Raw genomic sequence first — 25880 nt, forward strand, 5'->3', positions numbered from 1 at the left:
CCACTCATGGATTGGCATTGTAAACCCTGACCTTGCTTGTGTTACAGCTTGCTTGCTAGTTGTGATGGGAAATCTGTCTCTTTTTAGAGATCCAAATCATTTGGCTCAGCTCTGTAATAAGAGCTGGTCTTTTTTCTTCCAAACAGCCCTTCATTTGGAACTGTTTGGCTTTTAAAATGTGTAGTAATTACTAAAAGTGGAAGACAGGAAAGGTATTCCTGAATGGGTGCCTGCTCATATGGTTCACATAAAAGAGCTGTTTTCTAGAACAGGCTTGTTTGTGAATGATGCATCATGACTCCATCGCTTACCTTTTGGTTAGAAGATATCCCAAGTAAAAGCACATTTATGACAAAACAAGGGAGAAAAGCATTTAAAGAGGCATGATGACAAGATCACAAGACCTCTTAAGGCTCTTGTCTCCCTTCATCTGGTCACATGTGTAGTAGGAGGTCTGCAGGACAGAGTAATGTGTCATGTCGATCGTGAATTAGTTAACTCATGGGAAAAAAATGCTTTTTTGTAAAGTGCACGGATCATACCATATGTCTGTGAACATTTCTGAGGATAATAACAGCTTACAGGTCAATTCCGAGCTTTAGCGTACTAACAGTGTGCAGGTCATTGCCATTGATTCCTAACTGGTGGTATTCATTTCCTGTTATTCATGACCACAGCATCCTCCTCTGAAAACAAGCCTGAGAGTGTAATGCAGTAGATTAGAAAACGCAACACAATTAAAAGCTATTGTGATGTACTTTGTGCTTAAAACTAATTTAAAAAGCTTAATATGTTATATGTTTTTCATTCTCAAATGACAAAGGTGGGAAAAAAAAAGAGCTTCTTGGCTTTTAGCACAAAGAAGAGAGGAGTCAAGTGGTGAAAAGCTGGACCGGTGTTGTGTTTGCTGTAGTCCGGCAGCCTGTTAACAGGCAATTAACTCATTCGCTAACATATTAGCAACATGTCAATGTGTCATTGGGCAAGACACTTGAGTTTGCTCACTGCTTCATCTGTGGCGTGTAAATGTGTATAGATATGTCTGAATGGGATTAGCTAATACTGATGGCCATTTCTCCATAGAAACCTCTGCCATCAGTGAATGATTGTGGGGTGAGAGGTTGTGTCCTGCAGTGTAAAGGTGCTTTGGGTATTTAGATGACTACAAAAGCGCTATACAAGCTCATGTCCATTCATGACATCACTGTTTACAAGGTGGGGTCGGTCGTCCAGATGCTTGGAGAGTCTGAACACTCACAGACAACTACATTTAACTTTATTTTATGATGTTACAGTGAAAGTCCCCGCTCAGAGGAGTAATTACTTTTATGTTGACCTTTCTGGTCAATGGATCTGGGCTCCTAATAACCGTGAACCTCTACAGGTTTTATATTTTAAGCTGTTTAAATCACCAAAGACCTCATCTTTCCCTGTTCACATGCCATTCATGTAGATCAGGATTGTCCAGACTTTTTCTTCGTGGGCCACATACAGAGAAATACCAGGATGATGGGGTCATTTTGATGTCCCTCACTATGTTGTGTTGCTCTTTGCTGCTGTAATCCTTTTGTCAGCTACTGTCAAAAAAAATAAGCATAACATAGTTAAGAAAAAGCTTTATATTCTCATGCTGTACATATTTAATTTTAGATTCAGTCATTCGCTGCAGGCCAATTAAAAATGGGCCTAGAGAAGCCTTTGCACCCCTGACTTAGATAGAACATTTTCACCCAAAGATGGTGGGGTCGGCTCTTATTAACAGGCCAGTTCATGTCTAAAATATCTGTATCATTAAAATTTTCACTTGTTTCAAGGGCATACAACCTGACTTTGAGGATCCAATCCCAATGCATTGGAAGTGGCACTGAGTTTATGATAACTCAAATTTAAATATTTGAAAATTCAAAGACAGGATGTGGTTTCATCTTGAGTGGGTTGTTTAACTGGACTGTACTTGTCTCAGTGTCTCATCATTGAGAATTTGAGCTAATGATGGAAGTATGTCCATCATTAGTAGAGTTAGTACAAAATGTAGAGAGCTGTAAAGCCATGTATGTTTTCATAGTCAAACATACATGGCTTTATAGCTCTCTACATTTTGTACTAACTCTGCTTTACTTCTAGTACAAACGAGATACAAGCGACCCCTCTGCTTAATGGTAATATGTGCATGCATTTAACACCAGCTTTCCTCACACATTTATGCTGTTTGACTTAAGGTCAAAGCCCAGCATGGGAACTGTGGAGCATGCTCAGAACGCCATGGCCAGTTTGGGGCTGTTTCGGGAGTAAACATGTGGAGTGGATTGATTTCCGACCGCATTATTTATGTATCTTACACATACATTTATGCGACTTTAAAGATCTTTTGCCATGAGGAATATTGCATATACGTTTACTATGTCCCATATGTCTGTTAAATTATTGAAAAAGAGCACATCATGTTCATGTATAAAAAAGGGAAATCTTGTCTGCAGGGGTATGGTGGTGCCTGCAGAAGAGGGAATACTCCCCCTTTATACCCCACATTTTAAGCAACCCGTCCAGTAAAGGATGACTAGCCTGTGATAGATTGCTCTTGTGGATTTAGTTCACCTTAAAATCTTTTTTTTTTCCCTTTGTTTTTTGTATTTGCATAATCACTGATTCTACTGTATGACTTCAGGTACTGAGGATAATCATGAAATGATGATAAGGAATGCAAGAGGATAGGAAGCTGCACACGAGCTCTGCTCATTGTGCACATCATTTGATAATGTGCATCAGTGGAGGCTTTAGACGGGGGTTGGAGACTAAAAAATAAATGGGTAAACTCCATTTACTCGCATATACCCTGCTTGTGTGCACATACAATCATATCATAAGCTTCATCAAATCTTTGTCCTTCCTTCTTTTGGAAATATCTTCATTATTTTGTTATTGATTTGATATAAACCGTTGTGACATTTATCACTTTTATAATGTGTGAGTTTCATCAGCTTATCGTGGTTAGTTATGATGTTAGGTTGTTTGTTTGTGACCAAAAAAAAGAAAAAAAGGGCATTTTTCAAGTTCTGGAGGAAACTACGTTTGAGTCATCATAGGTCATTGCTGATTGGTTGGATGGCGTGATGTCACTTTCTTTGGCATTAATGGTCTGATCTTGGCTGAGCAAAAATCATTCTGGTTCAATTGTATCACAGAGAGTTAGAGAAGGCCACAGAGTAAGTCGACTGAAGTGATCATGTAAGGTTCCTTGCCCCATAACGGGTTAACCTGTAGTAATCATTAAGTTAAAACTTCTACAAAAGATTTAAATAAGTAATATTTTTTGTACAAATTATATAATTTATGACAGTCAGTGGGAGGGGTATCTGTTTAGCAATAAAGCTGCCTCAGCCTGTTCAGTCTTGTTTTTAATGCTTAGAAGGTAATGACTACAGAACAAGTTACATAAATAAATCTCTTGGTCTTTTTTCCACTTTTTCTAAATTTTCTAGTGTTTCTCTTCTGTACTCAATAACATTTCCACTCCATCATGGGAGTACTTTTCTGACTTTGCATGTTTTTCCCCTTAATTTTGGGGGTTGTTTGGAATAGAACACTACAATGTTAGTCCAATTATGAGAAATTTGTCTTGTTACAATTTCAATCAGACTAGCTTACATGTACTTGAAAAAGAAAAGTTCCGATAAAGACAGCAATTATCCCTTTTTAACATTATGTAGATGTTCTGATTGTGACTAGTGTTGTCTTTTAAATCATTATTTAAGACTGCAATCAAGCAAAATGGTATTATGGTTGCACTGTCTTGGCATGAAAACTAGAGATCTGTACCTGTGAAGAAATTACTGTAAGAGAACTTGTTATTCAGGGGTCCTGGTGAAGAGGGTCCATTGGAAAGTCGAACCACGGATTCAGGAGGAGCAGTGTGGTTTTCATCCTGGTCGTGGAACAGTGGACCAGCTCTACACTCTCGGTAGGGTCCTGGAGGGTGCATGGGAGTTAGCCAAACCAGTTGACATGTGCTTTGTGGACCTGGAGAAGGCATTCAGCTGTGTCCCTCAGGGAATCCTGTGGAGGGTGCTCTGGAGTATGGGGTACCAGACCCCCCTGATAAGGGCTGTTCGGTCCCTGTATGTTCGGTGTCAAGTCAAGTGTGAAGCGGCAGAGATGAGAATCAGCACCTCCAAATCTGAGGCCATGGTCCTCAGTTGGAAAAGGGTGGAATGCCCTCTCCAGGTTGGGAATGAGATCCCGCCACAAGTGGAGGAGTTCAAGTATCTCGGGGTCTTGTTCACGAGTGAGGGAAGAATGGAGCGACAGGCGGATCGGTGCGACGTCAGCAGTGATATGGTCTCTGCATCGGTCTGTCGTGGTGAAGAAAGAACTGAGTCGAAAGGCGAAGCTCTCGATTTACTGGTCAGTCCACATTCCCACCCTCACCTATGGTCACGAGCTGTGGGTTAAAGACGGCCAAAATGAGTTTCCTCCTCAGGGTGTCTGGGCTCTCCCTTAGAGATAGGGTGAGAAGCTCACCATCCGGGAGGGACTCGGAGTAGAGCCGCTACTCCTGTGCGTTGAGAGGAGCCAGATGAGGTGTCTCGGGGATCTGGCGCAGATGCCTCCTGGACATCTCCTTGGTGAGGTGTTCCGGGCAGGTCCCACCTGGAGGAGGCACCAGAGAAGACCCTGGACACGCTGGAGAGACTATGTCTCCCGGCTGGCCTGGAAACGCCTAGGGATCCCCCCAGAGGAGCTGGATGAAGTGAGGGAAGTCTGGGCTTCCCTGCTTAGGCTGCTGCCTTCGCAACCCGACCTCAGATAAGCAGAAGGAGATGGATGGATGGATGAAGTTGCTGAGTGAAAAACTACAACAAGCAACCTTCACTCAGATGTTCTTTTGAAGAGAATACACACTCAGTGAGAGTGCAATCACAGTTTTTCTTAATGTCTAAAACACTATTTCCCATTCTCTGAACCACATGGTCAGATACCTAAACTCATTTATCAAATCAGCCCCCCTGTTTACAAAACCTGAACACTTTTCCTCTTTGGACACAATTTGCAAAACTCACTTGATCTTTTATCCAAAACTCTAAACACAATTTCCCTCTTTAAAACACATTTGGCATTGTAATGCACTTTTGATGCATAATGGCAACCGAGTTAAGGTCTTTACACACTGGGTCCATTATTTTCGGATGCATTTTATTTTCGCAGCCGTAATCCGAGAAAACACCATTCTTGAACCTTGCACACTGAGTCTGTTTGTATTTCCCTTCAGTACAAAAATTTGTAGAATGAGGCAACATGTTTCACACTGCGAGCCTGTGGCTCTGTCACTCCTTTAAAATCACACTGCATCCATCCTGATTGAGATGCTCTAAACACACACAGCACACTCATAGCACTGTGCCAGGTTGGAGAGATGGAGAACAACTTCTCAATCCAGTCTCTGTTATGACCCGTGAGGCTGCAAATGTATGCCTTAATGTTAGAGCTGTTTATAGATTAAAATTTTAAAACGCGATTAATCTCACAGCCTTGATAGTTTATTCATGACTTATCACAAATTAATTGCACCATTTTCATCTATTTTAATTGTGCCAAACAGGAATATTTTCAAGATTGAAATACGCTTAATGAACACAAGTGGACAAAAATGCTTTCCTTATTCAAATGTTTGTTCATGGCAACAACCCAAAACAACGACATAAAGATTTAAAAAATGAACGAATAACAGAATAGAATGAGACAAATTTAAAAAGAAAATGGCTCAAAACATTCTTGAGCTATTGCGCTCACAAGACTTAAGGTCACAGTGACCTTTGTCCTCCAAAATCCAATCAGTTCATCCGTGGGTCTGAGTGGACATGTGTGCAAAGTTGAAGGAAAAATCCTCCAAGCATTCTTGAGAAATCAGAGTTATAAGAAAGGGATGAACATGAGGCTCACTGACCTTGAACTTCCACCTTCAAAATACATTTAGTTCATCCTTTAGCCTGTGTTGTTTATTGTTCAAAGTTTGAAGGAAAACACTTGAAGTGATCTAGAATTACTGCGATGGACAGCCATATGTATGGTCAACCACACAATAATGCTCTGGCCCTAGCATGGGCCTCAGGTATGATTATATGGACTGTATTTTGACATTCCTCTAAGTCTTTCTTTTCATCTTTTTTCATCGTTCTCTAGAGAGTATCATTAAATCACACAAGTGAGTCATCATGATGACCTTTCTGCTAACACATCCTCCGTCCTCCACAGACTCTTTCATGTCGACCACATGATAAACTCTCTGATACAGGTCGCCACAGGCCGTGTTTTTTCCCACATCCCCTCTGGACAGTTATTACAGCTACTACACCACGACAGCTAGAGATTAAAAGCTGCCAAAGATCAGAGGCTCACTTTTTAACCCTAACACTGCAGTGGAAACCTTCAGGTCTCAGGGATCAAAAATCTCACAGGTCACAAAGTCAACCTCCAACATGCAGCATCACAAAATAAACGCAGCAGAGGATGAACATCAAGCACGCTCAGCTTTAGCTGCTGTTGATCCGAGTTTAAACCCAAATCATCCAGAATATGAAGCTGTTCAGTCTGGTTTAGTCTTTTCCCCAAACACCACAAAAGCACAACACAAAAAGTTTGAAAATGCAAATCCTGGTTCCAAAAAAAGTTAGGACACAACTGAAAAAGCACAATTACAAGCTATAGAAAGATCAAACTGATAAAGTTTATTAATTTTTTTTTTAATATACAACCATTATGTGTATGTATGCAACATGTTCCAAAACATGCACCTGCAAAACGTAATCTTCACATTCTCTGTCATTAAAAGCCTTTTGTCAGGTCGATTACTTTGTCTTAACTTACCGTTAAGTATAGTGTAGTTTTTGTAAAATGCATTGTTTAACACATCAAAATGACCACAATCCTAATCCTAACCCTGTCATATTTATCTGAGCATAGTCTTCATATGCACTATATGGACAAAAGTAATTGGCCACACCTGTTAACACCAGGTGTTTCAATCAGACCTGTTATGACAGGTGTATCAAATTTTGCACCTAACCATGCAGTCTCTGTTTGCAGATATTTGTGATACAAAAGATGTCATTCTGAAGAGCTCAGTGACTTTAAGCATGGCATTGCGTTGGACGCTACCTTTGCATTAGGACAGTTTTGTCAAAATTTCATTCTTCTGTAGTTGATATTATTGGAAAGCAGAAGCTTTTAGGAACAACAACAACTCAGCCATGAAGGAGAAGACCATGTAAAATAATAGAGCAGGGTCAACAGCTGCTAGGTGCATGGTGAGTAAAAGTCACTGTTCCAGTCGAGGATTTCTGAACTTCCACTGGCATCAGCGTAAGCACAAAAACTGCAACAGAAGCTTCATGGAAGTTTCCATGGCCAAGCAGTAGCAGTGGAAACATGTTCTGTGGAGTGACGAATCACACATCTCTGTTTGGCAGACAGATGGGTGAGCCTGGGTTTGGTGGATGCTGGGTGAACATTACCACCCTAATTCTACTGTACCAACTATAAAGTTTGGTGGAGGAGGGATAATGGTACGGGGCTGGTTTAAAGGTTTGGGGCTAGGCCACCTATCTCCAGTGAAGGCCATTCTTAATGCTTCAAAATGCCAAGACATTATTGGGCAATGCTACGCTGCACAGAGCTCTGACCTCATCCCCATCAAGCACATTTGGGATGAACTGGAAAGCAGATTACAAGCCAGGCCTTCTCATCAACATCAGTGCCTGATCTCATAAATTCTATACAGAATGAATGGGTGCACATTTACACAAAAACACTCCAAAATGTTGTGGGAAGCCTTCCAAGAAGAGTGGAGGCTGTTACACGACTGTGCCAACCTGTCAAGTTGCAGAATTAAAAAAGAAATAATAATATTCAGCTTCTTTTGTATCCCAGAAATAGTGACATGCTTTGCACACCTGTATTTGAAGATTTTCTGCTGTTCTTCTTCGACCGTTGGTGGTCAGCCATTTTCTGGTCTTTCCAGAGATGTTCAATAGGGCTCTGGCTGGGCCACTCTAGGACATTCACAGCTGCCCTAAGCCTCTTCTGTGTTGTCTTGGCTGTGTGCTTAGGGTCATTGTCTTGTTGGAAAGTGAACCATCGGCCCACTCTGAGGTCCTGACTGCTGCGGTACAGGTTTTTATTGAGGATATCTCTGTTCTTAGCTCCATTAAGTTGCTGAAAAATTCCCCCACAGCATGATGCTGCCACCACCATGCTTCACTGTTGAGATGATATTGGGCAGGTGAAGAGCGGTGCCTGGTTTCCTCCAGCCCTAACTTTTAGAATTGAGGCCAAACACTTTCATTTTGGTTTCATTAAACTAGAGAATCTTGTTTCACAGTCTTAGTCCTTCGGAGGCTTTTATGCAAACTCCAAGTGGGGTTTCATGTGTTTCTCACAGAGGAGAGGTCCTTCTTCTGCTAGCCACAGGACTTGTGTAAGTCAGCGGCCTCTCTCCTGCTTTGCCTCACAGCTCATTCAAACAGTCAGCTGAGTCAAAAGACCTCATGGGACCCAAAGCAAGGCTCCCCCGTTACAGCCATGATTCATTGATTTTTATTAAAAGTCCCCCTGCTGCCTTTACCCATTGTGTTTTCACTTCAAACTCCCTGCTGGTCTCACTTTAAAGAAACACATTAGAGCCCCAGCCTCACATAAGGAGCCTCCTATGGGACTGAAAAATCTCAATTGACACTGAACCCCCCCTGGAGGAAAGTAACGATCAGGTGTGTGAGACTTTCTTGGAAGCAGACTGAAACAGTCAGCGTGTAATTTGCTGAAATGTTGACGTACCACTTTGTTGCATCCGGTTGAGCTGGATGCTGCTGTCTGCCAGAGCTTCACTGAATGAGCGCAGCCCTCTGCGGTACCACTTGTCAGCCGTCTTAGGTCCAACCCCAAACACACTTGTGAACAGCTGGCAGGAAACGAGGTAAGCACATAATCAAGAAGACATGCTCTGAAATGACGGCTCTCCTCAGAAGGGGTTAGCTTTCACAGTTTGAAGAGCTCTGTGTCCTTAAGACATGGCAAATGCAAATCACTTTCACAGCAATTTCAAAGCCTTAAAATAGAAAAGGCAAATGAGCGTGGAGCTGTTTTTCATCCACTGACCTTAAGTGTTTGATATCTTTCATCAGATAGGATCCTTTCCACTTCAAACGAGCGGCCATATTGAAGGATCTCCTGAAAAACATAAAAGCAGAGGATATTATCAAGAGAAACACCGTTGGTGTCAGCATCTTCTTGTTTTTCTCTGGTTTCTATTCCATCAGCAGTTAACAAATAGCCCCAAATCACTCCATTCGAAAAACTGTTTCCACTTCAACCAGGTGCTCCTCATTTCCATTTCTTTTCACAAAATAACGACTTTGTTGTTGTGGAACCTGGGATTAATAACACTTTTATGGCATTCATAAAAAGCACAAGGTAATGTTTTCCCCAGCATCTATTGTTTTCTCCGAAACAACTTTGTCCGCCTTTTAATTGTCTGCCGCTATCAGGAGCGCTCCATTCATTTGATGGTCGCATTTTAATTGTCTTCATTATGTGAGGGCGTAAATTGACTCTGCAGTTATCCGGTTAGTACCGACGATGCTGCACTGCAAAACTGTAAAAGTTGTTAGTGTTGAAAATTAGCCTGCCTGGAAACTTGGGTGGTTCAGTTGGCATCTGGGTGTTTTTCTAAGGGGAATAATGTTTCATTATGCAGTGGAATCTGAACAACTTGGATGTATGCACAGACAGCTTAGTATTACTTTGAAATATATTATCTTGATGTCTGATTTATAACAGACTTTAGAAACAATCAGATCAGACTTATTTTTCACAGAGAAAAGCATTACATGTTTTCAAAGAAGTAAAAAAGTCTGACTGAAAGTGGTCAAATAAGTGACTGCATAAATATTCACCCCATTTAAAGTAACTGACCTAATTCAACAGAGGTTCAGCCAATTGGTGATAATAGTTTGTCATAAGTGAAAGTATTCCTGGCTACTATTACACCATAAAGACAAAAGAACACTCCAAGCAACTCAGAGAAAAGATTATTGAAAGCAGTGTTGTGCCTGAATAAGTTCAAATGATTGCGTTCAATGACTGCGTTCATATTTGTGGTGAACGATGAACTCCACTGTTGTGTTCAAATGCGTTAAAATGACTGTGTTCAATGAACACGCTCTTTTTCTTGTTAAACGGTAAACTGTACTGTTCAATTTTCAATTCATCAACTAAGACGTGAGCGCAGTTCACTTGGGAAGCAAAGCGACCGCTCATATTCTGAAGAGTACAGAGAGTTTCTGAGGTCTTTGTTTTACGAAGGCTTAAGTGTGATTTCTGGTAGCCCAAGTTATTTACAGCAGCCGAGTCAGCTTTACGGCACGCGCCATGCACCAGGTATGGCTAATGTGACTAAAGGAGTATCTTGTGACATCAGTAGTAGATCATCCGGTACGACAGAAGGCAGAAACTATGAACATTTAAAAGACTTCTACGAGCAAACCACTATAGAGGCCGACGGAAAAAAAACGTTACATTCTTGCGCAAATTATGCCCACCAGCTATGAAGACACAAGTCCCAACCACTAAATGTTAGTGGCAGCTTAAGTTTATCATGAGTGATTTAAAAATGTTAAGTATCTTTAGTTATAGCTACTGAAGACTACCACTTAGTTTTAAGAGCTGTGTTTTTTTCTGTTAGGAAAAGACAAAGTTGAACTTAATGGTAATAATTTTCCTTATGTAATGTGTGCTTGAATGTTAAGTACAGGATTTCAGAGAGGTTTTGCTAAAGCTTTAGACTGCATTTTTTAATTTAAAAATATAAAAATAAAGTTTGAGTTTTCTAAGACATTATGTCTGCTATAAAGGTGATTGCTTTATTACTTAAGTATTCAAGATACTTCTTTGCCTTTGGGCAATAAAAGTCAGCAAAATGCAGAGGCAAACTTAGAGAGATATTTACTGAGGATTATATGATTGTTTTCATTCAAGCTGTTAAACTCTGCAGTCTTTTCTTTTAGAGTGAATATTTTATAATAAATATCTACAATAAATATTCTGTTTTTAAAAAAATCTGTTTTGAGTTGGCCTGCTATATGATTGTACATTAAGTTGCAAGTGTTTTAGGGTTTTTAGCTTTAAAGTTTAACATGTAGGGCTGCAGTAATCGGTTCTTTTTGTGATCGAGTACTCAATCAATTCTTCTGTTGATTAATCAAGTAGATATAGAGTAGATAATAGATATAGACTACTGTATAAGACTAGCATATTGCAGCCAGAAAACAAGAGAAAATGTGAAATGAGCTTGAACTAGTTCAATTTAAGGTGTGTGAACTGAACTTTGAACTAGTTCATTTTAATTGTGAACTTGCACATCACTGACTGAAAGCTGTAAGTCAGGGGATGGATCCAAAAAATTCCAAGGTACTGAACATTCCCCAGAGTTCAGTTAAATCCATCATCAAGAAATGGAGGGAATATGTCACATGTGTAAATCTGCCTGGATCAGACTGTCCTCACAAACCGAGTGACTGTGCAAGAAGGAGACTAGTGAGAGAGGCCACCAAGACACCTATGACTACTCTGAAGGAGTTACAAGCTTCAGCAGCTGAGATGGGAGAGACTTTGAATACAACAAATGTTACCCAGGTTCTTTACCAGTAAAATCTTTATGGGAGAGAGGCAAAGAGAAAGCCACTGTTGAAGAAGACCCGGATTAAATCTGGACTTGAGTTCACCAAAAGGCATGTGGCAGACTCCATAGTCAAGAGGAAGAAAGTCTTTTCAATCTTTGAAAAGTCTGCTAGAGACGGATGGCTTAGGAGAAGATTTATTTTCCAGGAAGACAATGACTCGAAGCATACAGAGAAAGCTACACAGAAATGGTTTAACTGATTACCCAGACCCACAATACTGGGGGTCCCTGCTCCTCCCTTAAATATCTCCGCTATGAAATAATCGAAACAAATTTAATTTAACCATATTAAAAATATTGTTCATAAATGGGGAAATTATGGATCAAAAATACATTAAAATGCATAGATATCCTTAAAAATGATGCAACATTTGTAGCTAGGCTAACCGGTTGAGGGGGGCCCTGTGTCATACTCTTACTGGGGGCCCAAAATCCCTAGCTACACCTCTGATCAGGACCAACACCCATATCCTTAAAGAGGGGGTATTATACTTTTCTGGTTTTTAAAACATAAATATAAAGTCACAATGTTGGGTGTCCATACTTCATGTATGCAAATTTTCAAACCGCAAGATAAACGTATGTGGCAGTAATCTTGGGATTAGCGTGTAAACTGATGAAAACGGTTCATTGAAAATCTCTCAGAGATTCTCCTGAGACGAGATTTCGATGGCGCAAACTGATGAGGTCATCACAATAGGATCTCCTGACTGGTTCGTGGTCCGCCCATGCTGCCGGCAAAGCAGAACAGACCGCCCCCACAAGGCCTTTTAGCATTTAGCCATTTAGCAACACAGTAGTTAAACACTTACCAAACAGATACGTCCTGCGCTGCTACTGGTTTGATTCCCCCTCTCTCTCCAAACTATCAGGGTCAGACTCTGGGTTTAACACATATCGAAATTCACCATAATTTACTCAGTCAGACCGGTTCATTCAAAGTTTACAACTACTAGCCTAGCAATATAGCCACATCGGAGGGGGCGGACACAAAACATTGAGTCCTGTCGCCGGCCAGCTTCCGGAAAATTACAATAGATGGACCCAAACAGCTCTTGAAGCCAATCAGCAGTGGCTTCCATATTGAAATCGTGGTCTCAACCGAACTTTGGATCAACCTAATGGCCCGCCCACTAAGTGTGACTTCCTGTCAGCTAGGTGGATAGCATTCTGGTTGACAGAAACGTAGCCTCTGCCTGTCAAGCTATCTGTCAATCAAATGAGACGCAGTAATCAGTCCGCAGTGAGGTTTTTCCTAAATAAACTAAACCATTGTGGTACAAAAAAATTCACCCTCCATACAGTGAGAGGACATGAAGACACGAGCTAATGAGACACGTTTGTTTTTTTGAACCAGGCTGTTCTAGTGTAAAAACTGGCTGTTTAACAGGTGTTCAGAAGGGACTTCCAGTTTTCCTGCAGCCAGCCTCAAGTGGACACTCACGGTATAGCAATTTTTTTGCACTTCTGTATTGGCTGCATTTTTCAGGACTGGAGGTTGCCGCTTGGATAAAACCAAGGAACTGAGACATATCCTTCAAAATAAAAGCACATCATAGATTTTTTCCCCCTCATAATTTTTCCAGGCATGCACCCGCAACACTGAAAATGGCTTTGCGACCCATTTTTGAATCCTGACCCACCAGTTGAGAACCAATGTCCTAGACATATTAAAAGAGAAACCTCCATAATTTTTGGCCATTAATAGTAGAAACGTGCCCTCATTTCCCATCATAGCTCCAGTCGTACTCAGCTGGAACTGTCATTGTTGGTTTTATTGTCAAAATCAATGTTCATATTTGTTAGTTTTCTTCAATGTGGTTTAGAATATCCTGTTTTTATTGGTTTATGTTGTTTATTACCTTTATTGTATATTAACTGTATATATTACATTAGTGTGTTGGCTGTTGTATTATGTATAGGTCACATGTTACAACTCTCACACATGAGATGCTACTGTATCTCTGTCATCATTGTTTCAAGGGCAATGTACAATAAAAAAACTATAAGATATAAATAAAAGTTATTTAAATCAGTATTTGGGCACTTTTAATTATTTTAATTTAACAAGTGACTTAAATGTCATTAACTAGCGGCAGTAACTGATGAGGGCGAGGTTGACAAAGGGTCACTTCCTGGTGAAGGCAAATCATGACTACATGTCAGGTGGTTCCTGCTTCACAAATACATCGTCCTTCTTTTTGCCATATGTGAAAGAGATTAATAACTGAGCTTGTTAGAAATAAAAGTAAGCACTTTAAACTGATGTTCATTGTTAGGGCAGCTTTTACCTTGAAGTTACAGAGGAAAACATGTTCAAATATGGCCCAGCTTTTAGACTACAGGAACTCCCCTTTTGCTTATGCATGAGGGGGTGACATCCAGTATCAATGAAGCAGTGAACCTCAGAGCCACGGTGAGTACAGCGCAGTTTAAAGCAGCTTCACTGCTCAACGATGCATCCACCCGTCCACCTCTGCTTTTCAAGCCTCCAGCCAAGGCCAACCTCAAACGCACGGATAATGCTTCAACACACTCGCCGCTCCAGGGGAAGACACACTTCTTTAATGCACAATTCCTCCCTCACACACAAACATGTACTGACTATTCATCCCTGACTCTGCCTCAGTGCTCGCAGACTCTCATGTCAGTAGGTTTCTCTCCCCACTTTGAATGTTCAGTCGCTTCAGTCGCTGCTGACTGCGTGTCACTCCGATGTTTGCGGGCACATCAGGCATTTTGTTTTTATCCTGTTTGGTTTCACTTTGTTTTCATGTCATGTCATTTTGTTGTTTTGAGCCGAGATGTGTTTTTGAAAAGACAAGCGAGTGAGAAAAAAATATCCCTCACCTCTGGGCGTACGTCTGAATTATGTTTGAACAACAACAGGGAGAGGTCATTCAGAGCCGGCCTAATTCTGTCTCCCGGGACATTTATATGATTTTGTTTAATGAATGTGCCTCAGCGCTGACAGATTTGACACGTTTTGAAACCTGCTCTGAGACCTGCCGTGTGTTTTTGAGGTTAATGTGTCAGAGTTAGACCGCAGAGCTCACCTCCTTCCCCTGCAGGGACTTGGCGTTCTCTCCAGGCAAACATTTCTCGACACTTTTCCTGACAGCCTGCCGTGATTTCTGCTCTGAGCTCCACTGTAGGTGAGGAGACGATTGTGGAGTGACCCGATGAGACTTATTTTCTCCGAGACGAGATAAATGTGTGCAGCGCCTGTCAGTGTGTGAAACAAGTATTGTTACCGCGTCTGTCTTGAACTAGAAAACTATTTTTGATTTCTTTCTGAAAGATTGAACTCAACAGTGAGTTTTTTTAACCTTTGAAAACCCACAGCAAATATGATCTGTGAGGAGAAACTTCACTTCACTTCGGTGTCAGCTCTGGAGAGTGAGTTTGTGCAGATTGGTGATGTTAAAAGAAGGTAGATTCAGTGATATTTCTCCTGACAGCAAAGTAAAACAATCTGAGCAAAAATGAAGCAATACTCAACCAAAAAAAGTCTGAATCACTCTCCATTAAGGGAAGACAAGTTGAGCGTAGCTCCCTTATGTCAGAGCATCCACATGCTGAATGTAGCTTTCAAAACAGTCACAAAATAAAGTAACTGTTGTTATTCACTGCTGTTATTTTACCTCCAAAATAAAAATGTATCATGCCATATTTTAATGAAACAATTTGTAGATATTAAAGTCACATTTAGAAGGTCCTCAGATCAGGTTGGATGGGCCCCTGACAATCTCAGTGAACAGGCCCTCCTCAGTTGTGATTTATTGATTTCGAGGTGTGTTGGATCAGAAGCACCTGTGCAAGATATCCTGGACATCAGATACAAGGTATAATTGTGTCTGATGTTGAAGTTATTTATTTGTGCCACTTTTTAACCTCTTTTCATCAGTTTTTTCAGCCCATTTCAATCAATCTTTATTTGTATAGCTCTTTTCACACCAAACAATGTAGCATGAAAGTCCTTTACACACAAACAAAATATAAAGAAAATACATGTTAAAGAAAGTCCAGACAGTCCAGGGTGTACCCCGCCTCTCGCCCAATGACAGCTGGGATAGGCTCCAGCACCCCCACGACCCCCAACGGGATAAGCGGTATGGAAAATGGATGGATGGAAAACATGAGTTGAATAATAGCTAAAGATTTTAAGGAATTAAACAGTAGACATTAATGACTAAGGTTTTTTTTTTGTTTGTTTTTTTTGTTTTTTTTTTTGCACAAACTTGTTCTACCATCTCTTTGGGACCAGAAAATGAATAAAAATCTATGACAAAAAGTCTTCAAAATAATTAAATATTTATAAATTAAAGTTTTTGTGCTTTTGGGAATTAGAGTCATTATTTAAAGCACCTTCTGGCTGCAGTGATAAAGAGAGACGAATCACAGTCTTTCTGTGTCTACTGACTCATTCAGGCTCTTCTCTGCAGTCTCACATGCACTGTGTGGCAAAGCATGGCGGGATGATGGAGCAGTCTGCCATTGGTTGTCACAACCAATGCATTCTGGGATTCAAACAGACAATATGGCAGCAGGCTACTGCAGGAACGATTGAAAAATGGATTGTAAATGGATAAACAGATGTTCAATATCAAAGTTGCTGGTGTGGATTTAATCTTCAAAGACCCTGGGAAGTCAGCTAATTTCCAGGGTCACTAGAAAACATCCTATCAGAGCTATGAAGACCTGGATAGCATCACTAGAATGGCACAATGTAATTCAAGTAACAGTGATAGACAAAGTTATTTTTTAAGGAATGAAAATGACTTACATTGGAGGAAAAATCATCCACTGCTAAACCATATGCAAACTATGACTGAGTTGTAAACATTTCTTGTAGGGGGTAGAAACAGAAAACAAAGACCTACACACTGTTGCCTGCTCTAGCAATTTCAACAGCATCCCAACATTTATGGACTCAGACCTTCAATGTTGTTTACTATAATGAAGCAACCTGATGAAGGTCTGGGTGTTTTGATTGATGACTTCTCTTGTATTCATTTATTCAGGTGGGCAAAAGATCGTAAAATTTCACTTTTTTGTAATTGTATAATCTGTTATAATAAACCCTACCCACTTGGTTGTCTTAAAAACTAACCATTCCTCTGGAGCGATCATTGACCTCAGTGTTTTCTGTTATCTCCATAGTGTTAAACCACTGCTCTGGGGTGTTTGACTTTTGACTGCTGTGAGAAAACAGGCTTTGATTCTGAGCCCAGTTAGGGCAGTTTGGATGTGATTGTTTGATTTTGACCACAGATTTAGAGGTTTTGTGAAAATAGCCTGGAAAACTTGAATTTGTGTCTAATGTTTAGACAAGAGGGAGGAAGAGTTTAAGGAATGTGCCTTTGTAATTATGAAAAACTGTAACATAAGTTATACTGTTTTTAATGTTGTGCTTTTTACATGTGGTGTGGTTGTATTTAGGTGATTTATGAGTTATTGATGCAATCAGACAAAGTGTTAATCTTAATTGAATCACTATCATTGTCATATCCCTAGTCATATTTTGATCAAGTTGACACAATATTTGCTGACAGGTTTAGGAGAAGTCTGTTTAGTGCTGCTGTATTGTTCACTAAAGATTCACTGTGGTGTCTAGCAGCATTAAGCCTCTATTTCCTTCTCTGGGTTTATTTTTTCTGATGGTGTTCGGATGTATTACCTTGGCTTGTCTCCTCATCAGCTCTCGGATCCAGTTGAAAAACTACTACCTTTCATCAAAAAGAAAATAAACTTGGTTGCCACTCATAGGTCAACCCCCTAGTGTTGCTACCTTGTCGTGGTTGGGTTGCTTGCCTGCCTCTGAAGACTATACTGGAGAGGGTTTATACCCTCAGTAGGTTCAAGCATGCTGGGCAGGTTTCTAGAGTAGAGGCCAGACGAAAAGCAGCATCTGGTCCTTCAGGTTGGGGGTTGGGCGAGGGGCTAACAACTCCTAACATCTTACTGTAATAGAAACGCAGAGATAAAGGCCCTGGGAGAGAAAGGTTCAAGAATGCCAGTGACTGAGTACTCTGGAGGTCCCTTGTCGGCGGCCTATACCCCGGTAGGGGTGTCAGGCAAAAGTAAAGTAAAAGCAAGTAAGCCACTCATAGGTGGCAACCAAGACAGCCATCTGCTTTGTGGTGTACAGCAGTAGGAAGCCTTTCTTGTTCACCAGTGGCTGCTTACATAGATTTGTGATGTCATGTTAGAGCTATGAATCACTGCATCCAAACCAATCTTACACTGGATCATTGATAGGCTTGCATTACAACTAGTTACCACTCTATTCTATTCAAAGGACACTGATTGGTCCAATCAGTCTCTGACCAGAACAAGCGTTTCAGCTTGAAGGTTTGTAAGATGGATCTGCCTGATGACAGACTTGGGAATGTAAGGTTTACTGTAACATGCTGGGCAAAAATGCGCCCATCTTGTGGCAAAATTACAGGAGGGAGTGATGCGATATTTCTGTGTACTGCTGTGATTTGGTCAAAGATAATCAGAGCAGAGACCAGCTACTTTGTAGAATGAACATTTACTTGCAAGTCCAAAGCAATGGAATCAGTCAAATGAGAGTCTTCTGTGTCATTCTGATTGATTGATGAAGAACAATCCTGTCAGTTACTCACAGCTCCTGGCTGACACTGAATGATAAAAGAGTCCCAGTGATGTCGCACCATAACGCCTGGACCATGCTACATGATTTTTATGTCTTCTGCGATGGAATAATTTCAGACTATGCAAAAAAAAAAGTTGTTTTGTCTGACAGACTTGCAACACTACAAGTGTGTGTCAGTTAGAATGATGTGGTCATGACTGTCTTTGCGACTGTTCATAGGTCATTGGGGAGGTGGGTTAGCAACGTCAATCGAAGTGCTCTGTGTTATTCTAGCAGTCTTGAGTCAATCAGACATTTGGGGTGTGATTGAGGTGTATACATGTAAGACTGAACCCATCTCTACTCTTATTATCTAGGTAAGTTGGTCGACCCCAATTCAAATGAGTATACTTTTGGACTATCATGTTAAAATGCATTGTAAAAATCTGGCCATAGTCAGACTAACACAGCAATTCAAATTTTGCAGACTAAACTGCATGTAAATGTGCTGACTGTGTTACTTTATTTATTGTTTGGAAATACATTCTTATTGTTAGAACTCTATCTTTGCATTTCTCATTCAAACAACGAAAGACAAACAATCCTAGATCTCAGAATTTAGTGATTTCACGCAAACTCAGTCTTTTTCTTTTCTTTTTTTATGGTTGCTCTTGTTGACAATATTTGTGTCACATGGATTAGCACACTGAGTGAACTCCTTGCTCAGACTCTGGGTCTCACCTCAATCACTGCCTTGCTGTGTTCCCCCAAGCAGGGCAGGTCCCGAGCATCCCCCAGGCTCCGCACCGCCCACGGCAGACTCTTCAGGACGGATGCCGCTCTCCTGAAGGCCAGACATGGACCCTCAATCTCATTCAGTTCATAGCTCTCTGCCAGCACTTCAAAAGCATCCTACAGGGAGAGACAGGCAGGGGCGGGTAAGGAACAGCATATGATGTGAAAAATAAGGGAAACTCTGTATCAACAGCTGTAAGGCAAAGTAAGAATAATGAAATTGCAGTATCTGAACAGAGAAAGAACAGAGGAATACAAGAAAGCAAAGATGTGTGAGGTCTGAGTCCATACGTGAGACATGCAGTGACCCGTACAGGAAACAGCCCTGCTCTCTGTCTGTACATGTTGGTTTCCTTATGGATGACCGGACTGAGACTTTGGAGGCTGGTCCACACAGAAAAGACCCTGTCATTTTCTACTGGTTCACAAGTGACTCCCATGAGAGGCAGACATGACTTTCCTTCACAGAAACGGCGTGTTCAAACAGGGTGTGGACAGTTTTACAGAAGAAATAGGCGACGAGAGAGTATGCACAAGGTACACAACTTAGCAGAATCCTGCATATTACATCCTTAAGTTGTTGATTCAAAGTTAAAATATTGTGCAAGTGCAAATAAAACCAGACCTTTAAAATGCTTGTAAACTTATTAATCTGGTTGAAATTGTCCATTCATCCTTCAATCCATTTATCCATCCATCTGTTTTCTTCTACTTATTGTGGATCGGGTCATGGTGGCAGCAGACGAAACAAGTCCAGATATCTCTTATCCCACTGATGTTTTCCAGCTGGGCCTGCCCTGAGGTCTCCACCAGATAGATGTGCCTGGAAGACCTCCACAAGTGAGGTGGCCAGAAAGCATCCTGATGAGATGCTCTAACCACCTCAACTGACTCTTTTCAGTGTGAGCCTCCATGGATGTCGAGCTCCTCACCTTATCGCTAAGGCTGAGCCCAGCCGCTACCCTGAGGAATCTCATTTCAACTGGCTTTGTTTGCAGTCTCGTTCTTTCGGTCTCTACCCAAAACTCATGAGCATAGATGAGGGTTAAAATGAGGGTAAAAAGTGCACTAAAATGATGTGTCTTAGTGTTATTGGACCTCAGTGCTGCATTCAACACAGTCCTCCATATTATATTACTTGAGTGGAAACCTGGGTGGGACTGTCACAGTTTTTGATTGGTTTTGCATCCTACGTAAAGGACAAGGATTATTTTGTGTCAATAGGTAACTTTAAATCTGAGCGGACCAAAATTACATGTGGAGTCCCCCAAGGCTCCATCCTGGGGCCTCTTCTGTTTAACATCTACATGCTTCCACTTGCTCAATCATTGAAAACAACAAAATAAATTACCATAACTATGCAGATGACACACAGTTTTACATTTCAATGTCCCCAGGTGACAATGGCCCCGTAAAAGCACTTGGTAAATGCATGGAACAAATTACTGAGTGGATGCGCCATAAGTTTCTTCAGTTAAACAGAGAAAAAACTGAAGTAGCTGTTTTTGGACCCAAGGAGGAATCTCTAAAAATCAGAATGCAGCTCCAGTCATTTCAGTTCAGACAAGGATTACACAAGTCATCTCAATCTCCCGTGGCTTATTATATCTGTGCTCAGTGATACAGGAATTTGGATCATAAATCAACTCATTAAAATAAATGTAATGCTATTGCTGTGCTTGTTAACCTGAAAACTTGCATATTTTTCGTCTACTTGTATTTCCTTAAGTGGCGGACTTGCATATATTAATATGGCGGCGACACACAGAGAAAACAACAAAGAAGACGTTCAGTTTAAGTGACTTCCGGAATTAGAAGATGAGATACGGCAGCTATTTATTTTCCAACCTCCGGTGTGAAGTGGGGGTCCTCGGCTGCATCCAGGTATTCTTGAAATGGTTAAAAGTGTCAAACTTGGTTTAAAGTGGCAAAAATGGGTAAAAAAAAAAAAAGAGGCAAAAATTGGTCAAAAGTGGCAAAAACAGAAGGAAAAAAGTGTTGAAAAGGGGTTAAAAAGTGGTAATAATGGGTAAAAGAGGCTAAGTGGGTAAAAAGTGCTCAAGAATGATGAAAAGTGGCACAAAAAAGTGGTTAAAATTGACTGAAAAAGTGGTTAAAACAAATAACTTTGACATCAAACCCAACAATATTTTGCCACACTTTCAGCTCAGAATTGAACTAACTGTTAGCCAGGATAGCTAGCAGCAATGCTACTCCTCCAGCACACACTGATATCAGTAATTCAGAATTGGGGGGGCACTTCACTGAGATTGTCAGAGGCCCAACCAGATCTGTGGGTGGGCCTGATTAGTTGCTATCAAGTGACTGGCTGATTAGATATATTTATATCCTGATGAGTAGTTGAACAAGTGTACCTAATGAAGTGGTTGATGAGTGCATGTCATTTAAGGCGATATAAATAATGAAACGTCGTGTACCATTCAGGTACAAGGACAAAAAAAAAAAAAAAAAAAAAAAAATCAAGTTCTGTCCAAACACTAACATTCTTTTATACATGGAGGTAATCTAGAAAACAACATCAAAACAAGCCAAACCACATTTTAAATGGATCGTGCTTGTGCCAGAGACAAAAACCTTCAAACCAACTTCCTGTCACACTTTGTGATGTTGGCGCTGTCTGAACATTTGGCACCACGTTCAGCTGGACTGCATCTCGGTTTGTGCTGCGGCTGAAGTGATGAGCTGCTGATGTGGAACTGAGAGGAGGAAAACACATCACCACAGGAGAGCTGGATCATCAGTGCAGGCATTCATTAGCCTAACAGGTAATATTCTGATGTGACAAAACATTTCAGAGCAGACAGTGTGTTCTGCTGCAGTGAAGAATGAAGAGCTGCAGGTGTTTTTTTCTCTTTGTTTGAAAATGTGAAAACTTCATCATCTCTAACAGCTGCACTTTTCTGAGAACTTTTAATGGAGGCAAGAGGGTGGAAATCTCTGAAAAAAAATATCAATGAGATCTGGTCTGAAAACGGCAGAACCTTAATGTGTTGAGTGGTGTATCGCAATATGTGTAGCAAATTAAATGCACGTTAAGATTAGGTGGCAAACTTTTTTTTTAACAGGTAAACCTTCCTAAAATTTCCCCGCAGTAAATGGTGTCACCGTCATGTGATTAAAATCTCTCTGCAAGAAGCACTCGCCTGGTGCAGAGCGTGCCTCTGCTCTTGTTTTTTTTCAGTCCTTTTAGAAAAGTCTTTTACTGTGTCTGAAAAACAAAAAAGAGGCACATTGTATTTATGACAGTGGCAGTGACAATGATTATAGTTGCAGTGTTGTTCAACATCTTCACTGGAAAACTGAGGAACAGATATTTATATTAAATGTATTCTCTGTTTTCCTCTCCCACTGTGCTCTTCAGCACATATGCACTCTCTTTTCCTCTCTCTAGCTGGGTCGTTTATTGAGTAATAATTAAAAATACCACGACAGGATCAATTGAAGTAATATTTAATGTGCTTTAAACATCAAAATTAGTTATTTCAGCTCTATTGTTCTGAGCTGATAGGACACATTTTAAGTTTTATGTAGGGCTGTCAAAATAAATGCAGATTAATCCATCATCATGATTAATCTGATTAAAAATTGTAACGCAATTAACCCATCTACAGCGCAGAATGACTCAAAATCCCTGAAACGTCTCTGGCAATGCATTTTGGAATGCATTTTGCATGTTGGAAGACACTAAAAAGCACGTTGGCCCTCTCGAAGGGAAATTTGAGTACAAAAAACAAAACAAGACAGAATTATGCACATTCTGAAGGAAGGAGTTTTCTTTTCACTGGAGCTCTTCCAGCTTAAAACACCACATTAACACGAAGCATATGTTTGTCAGAGATTGAGTCAGTTTGCTTATGCAAAATGAAACGCAATTTATATAGATTAAAAATCAATGATATCTAATCGAAATTAATCCACAGCAACCCCGTGATTAATCTGATTAAAAATTTTAATGGTTTGACAGCACTAGTTTTAAGTAAACAGCACTCCATCATTTGAAGTATTTTTTATAACAATACTCAAATCATTTGACAATCATGCCTTAATATGCATAGTTTTCCCACAATGCCTTTGGGCATTAAGACACTTTTGCAACATGAGTGAAGTTACCGACTCTATCAGATAAGTCCCATCTTAAATGGATGGTATACTGAACATGATGGATTTCCTGGCTCAGTGTGCACCTCTCAGCTGTTGTCACTTAGCTACTTAAGTTGAACTACCTTGAGTGGCATTAATGTTAAATATTAGAGTAAAGGATAGAAATACAGGAAAATTTCAGCGGTTTAAGATCATGAAGCTTTACGAAAAACACTTAAACATGTTGTTTGGACTTGGATTTAAAAGGAATTTTAAAGTGTGAAAGTTTGCACAGTGTAGTTTAACTTTAACAATAAAGCTAATCCAACTTAAATGAATGGTAAAACTGAGTTGATATAACTTAAAATGGCAAAGTACTTGCTACTAAACAAATACTGTTTTTTTTTTCAAAAAGTATTACTCAAAATGTTTACAGAATCATTTGCCTCTGTTTTTTAGTTGTATCAGTTCAACTGGGATTAAAATGTAAATTATATATTTTAACTTCAATCATACACAAAAAAATTTCAGCTACTTAAAACCTTTGTTATAATCACATATTTTTAGCCTTTTTTTTAACCAGTCCAGTTTTACAGTGCATCACAGCAAGAGACGATTGTTTAGTTAAATTTAGGACATTTTTTTAACAGTTGGTGTTGTCAGTCAGAACAGCAGAGCTCAGATTCTACCCAGATCAGCGGCTGTAGCTCCAATATTACAGAAACGATCATTGCTTCAGGCTAACCACATGATCACTTCTTCAAACTCTGGTAGGGAGAATGACCGTTATTTGAAAAATGTTCTTCAGTATGTTGTAATGCTGTTGTTTGTTTGTTTGTTTGTTTGTTTGTTTGTTTTTAATCATTTGTTTTTTATGTCTTTTACATCTTCCTGCTCAGGGACCACATTAGCTTTACAGCTAACTCTGGCTCCACAGCCATGCTATCCATGGCCCCTGTCAACAACACTAAGCTAAGCTAAGCTAGGCTAAGATAAACTAGGCTAAGCTGAGCTAAGCTCAACTAACCTAAACTAAGCTAAAGGCTGACTAATATATGATTTTAGCAGAATTATAACCAGACCCAACAACGGTGAGAGTTTGGGACTTTTCTAAAGCTAAATACAAGCTAATCACAGAGGTAGAGGTACCAGTTATATACACCGGCTGACAGTACAACTCAACCCCCCCGTAACGATTGCACACTCATGCTAAAGTGGGTCAGCAGAAAAATGAAAACATCCTTTCCGTGAAGGTGTCAGTGTGGCTCTTTTCTCTTGTTTTTATGAAGAAAGGTGGCCCGGTTCTGATTAAACTGTGGCTGTGGCTACATCCCAGCTAATCGCACCAGCAGCCTTTGTATATACCTATTCATGCTGCAACATGCCACCACACCAACCCACCCAGCTGCAAACCTATTTGAAGCAGGTCGGCATCTTTTCTGTCATAAAAAGGTTTCAGTGCTGTTCTTTTCCCTTTAATTAAAAAAATGTGGTCCAGTTCTGATAAACTGCCACTGTAATATAGCTACATCCTAGCCAACAGCCACACAGGTAGCAGTCATTGCTACCAGCTCACAGTAGGCTACAGCTTCACCCTGCCCGTAGCTACTGTATTGTTCTCCTAACCCCATGAATTGGTTTGAACCATTTTTGTTTCTGCACAAATGTTGTGGAGTGGATCTTTGCGAGATGGATTTACCTGATGACTGTCTAGCAAAGCAATCTTCTCTGCACAGTTAGTGCCCAGTGCAGAAAGCTCTATAAAGGTCTATAAAGACATGGTTTGATTAGTTCAGTGTGGAAAAACCTCATAAATGCTCTTCAGAATGAATATGGACAAACTACTATAGAGTCACCCCCCAGAATCTAGTGTAAAGCCTTCCAACAAGGTGGTTATAGTTGAAAAAGGAGGGATAACTCCATATTAAAGTATATGGATTTGAACAAAATGTCATTACAGTTTCTGTTGGTGTAATGGTCAGGTGGTCGGATACTTTTGTCCATACAGTGTACCTCTCAGTCAAGCTGCTGCATGAATTTACAGCTATTTGATCACATAAAAATTAACACAGACGATTAAAACAGACAAAGAAAAGAATGCATGCTTAGCAGGCCTTTATCTAACCTAAACAACAGCTTCATAGAAGCAGAATGCTCCAGAACTGTTGCGGTATCAAACTCCTTAGAGTATTCTTGTTGCCAAAACCCACACAATATGAGATATGTGCTGCTTCAAATGAGGAAAATGTGATAATTGTGTTGCTTTTTCTGTCTCCCATAAAACTCTGAATTTGGTGAGTTATTAAACCCTATGCTGCAGCCAATAAAAAATATTTTCCAAGCCACAAATTTTATTTTTAACCTGAAGGAAGAATAAGCAACCATCCATCTCTGTGTCATTTTTATGAGAACCTGTTTTGGTAAACCTGAACCCCCCTGCCTTCATTTTATCTTCTAGATCCAGTTTTTGTGATCATAAGAAATATTCTACATAGTTCAGATGTTTGGCTGTACACCTTAGGTCAAATGGGCTGAATTATCTTTACTGTCTGATCCAGAGTGGAACCTGGAATAAAAAACACTGTTCAGCACGGAGGAAATTTTGATAGCTAATAAAAAATAAAATTAAAAAGATTTTTCAAAAAGGCTTTACAA

At 40.2% G+C, this 25880-nt stretch overlaps 1 protein-coding gene across 1 annotated transcript in view; it reads right to left on the reverse strand.

The window, feature by feature from the left end:
• dntt (deoxynucleotidyltransferase, terminal) overlaps positions 1-25880 on the reverse strand; it is a 181157-nt gene that overhangs the window by 106514 nt on the left and 48763 nt on the right. The window contains exons 4-6 of the mRNA XM_041790217.1: positions 19071-19241; positions 9148-9219; positions 8827-8950 (exon numbers count right to left, since the gene is read on the reverse strand). Coding sequence (XP_041646151.1) covers positions 8827-8950; positions 9148-9219; positions 19071-19241 — 367 coding nt within the window. The remainder of the gene's footprint in view (positions 1-8826; positions 8951-9147; positions 9220-19070; positions 19242-25880) is intronic.

This window comes from Cheilinus undulatus, linkage group 6, assembly GCF_018320785.1.
Source record: "Cheilinus undulatus linkage group 6, ASM1832078v1, whole genome shotgun sequence".
NCBI classification, from domain to species: Eukaryota; Metazoa; Chordata; class Actinopteri; order Labriformes; family Labridae; genus Cheilinus; species Cheilinus undulatus.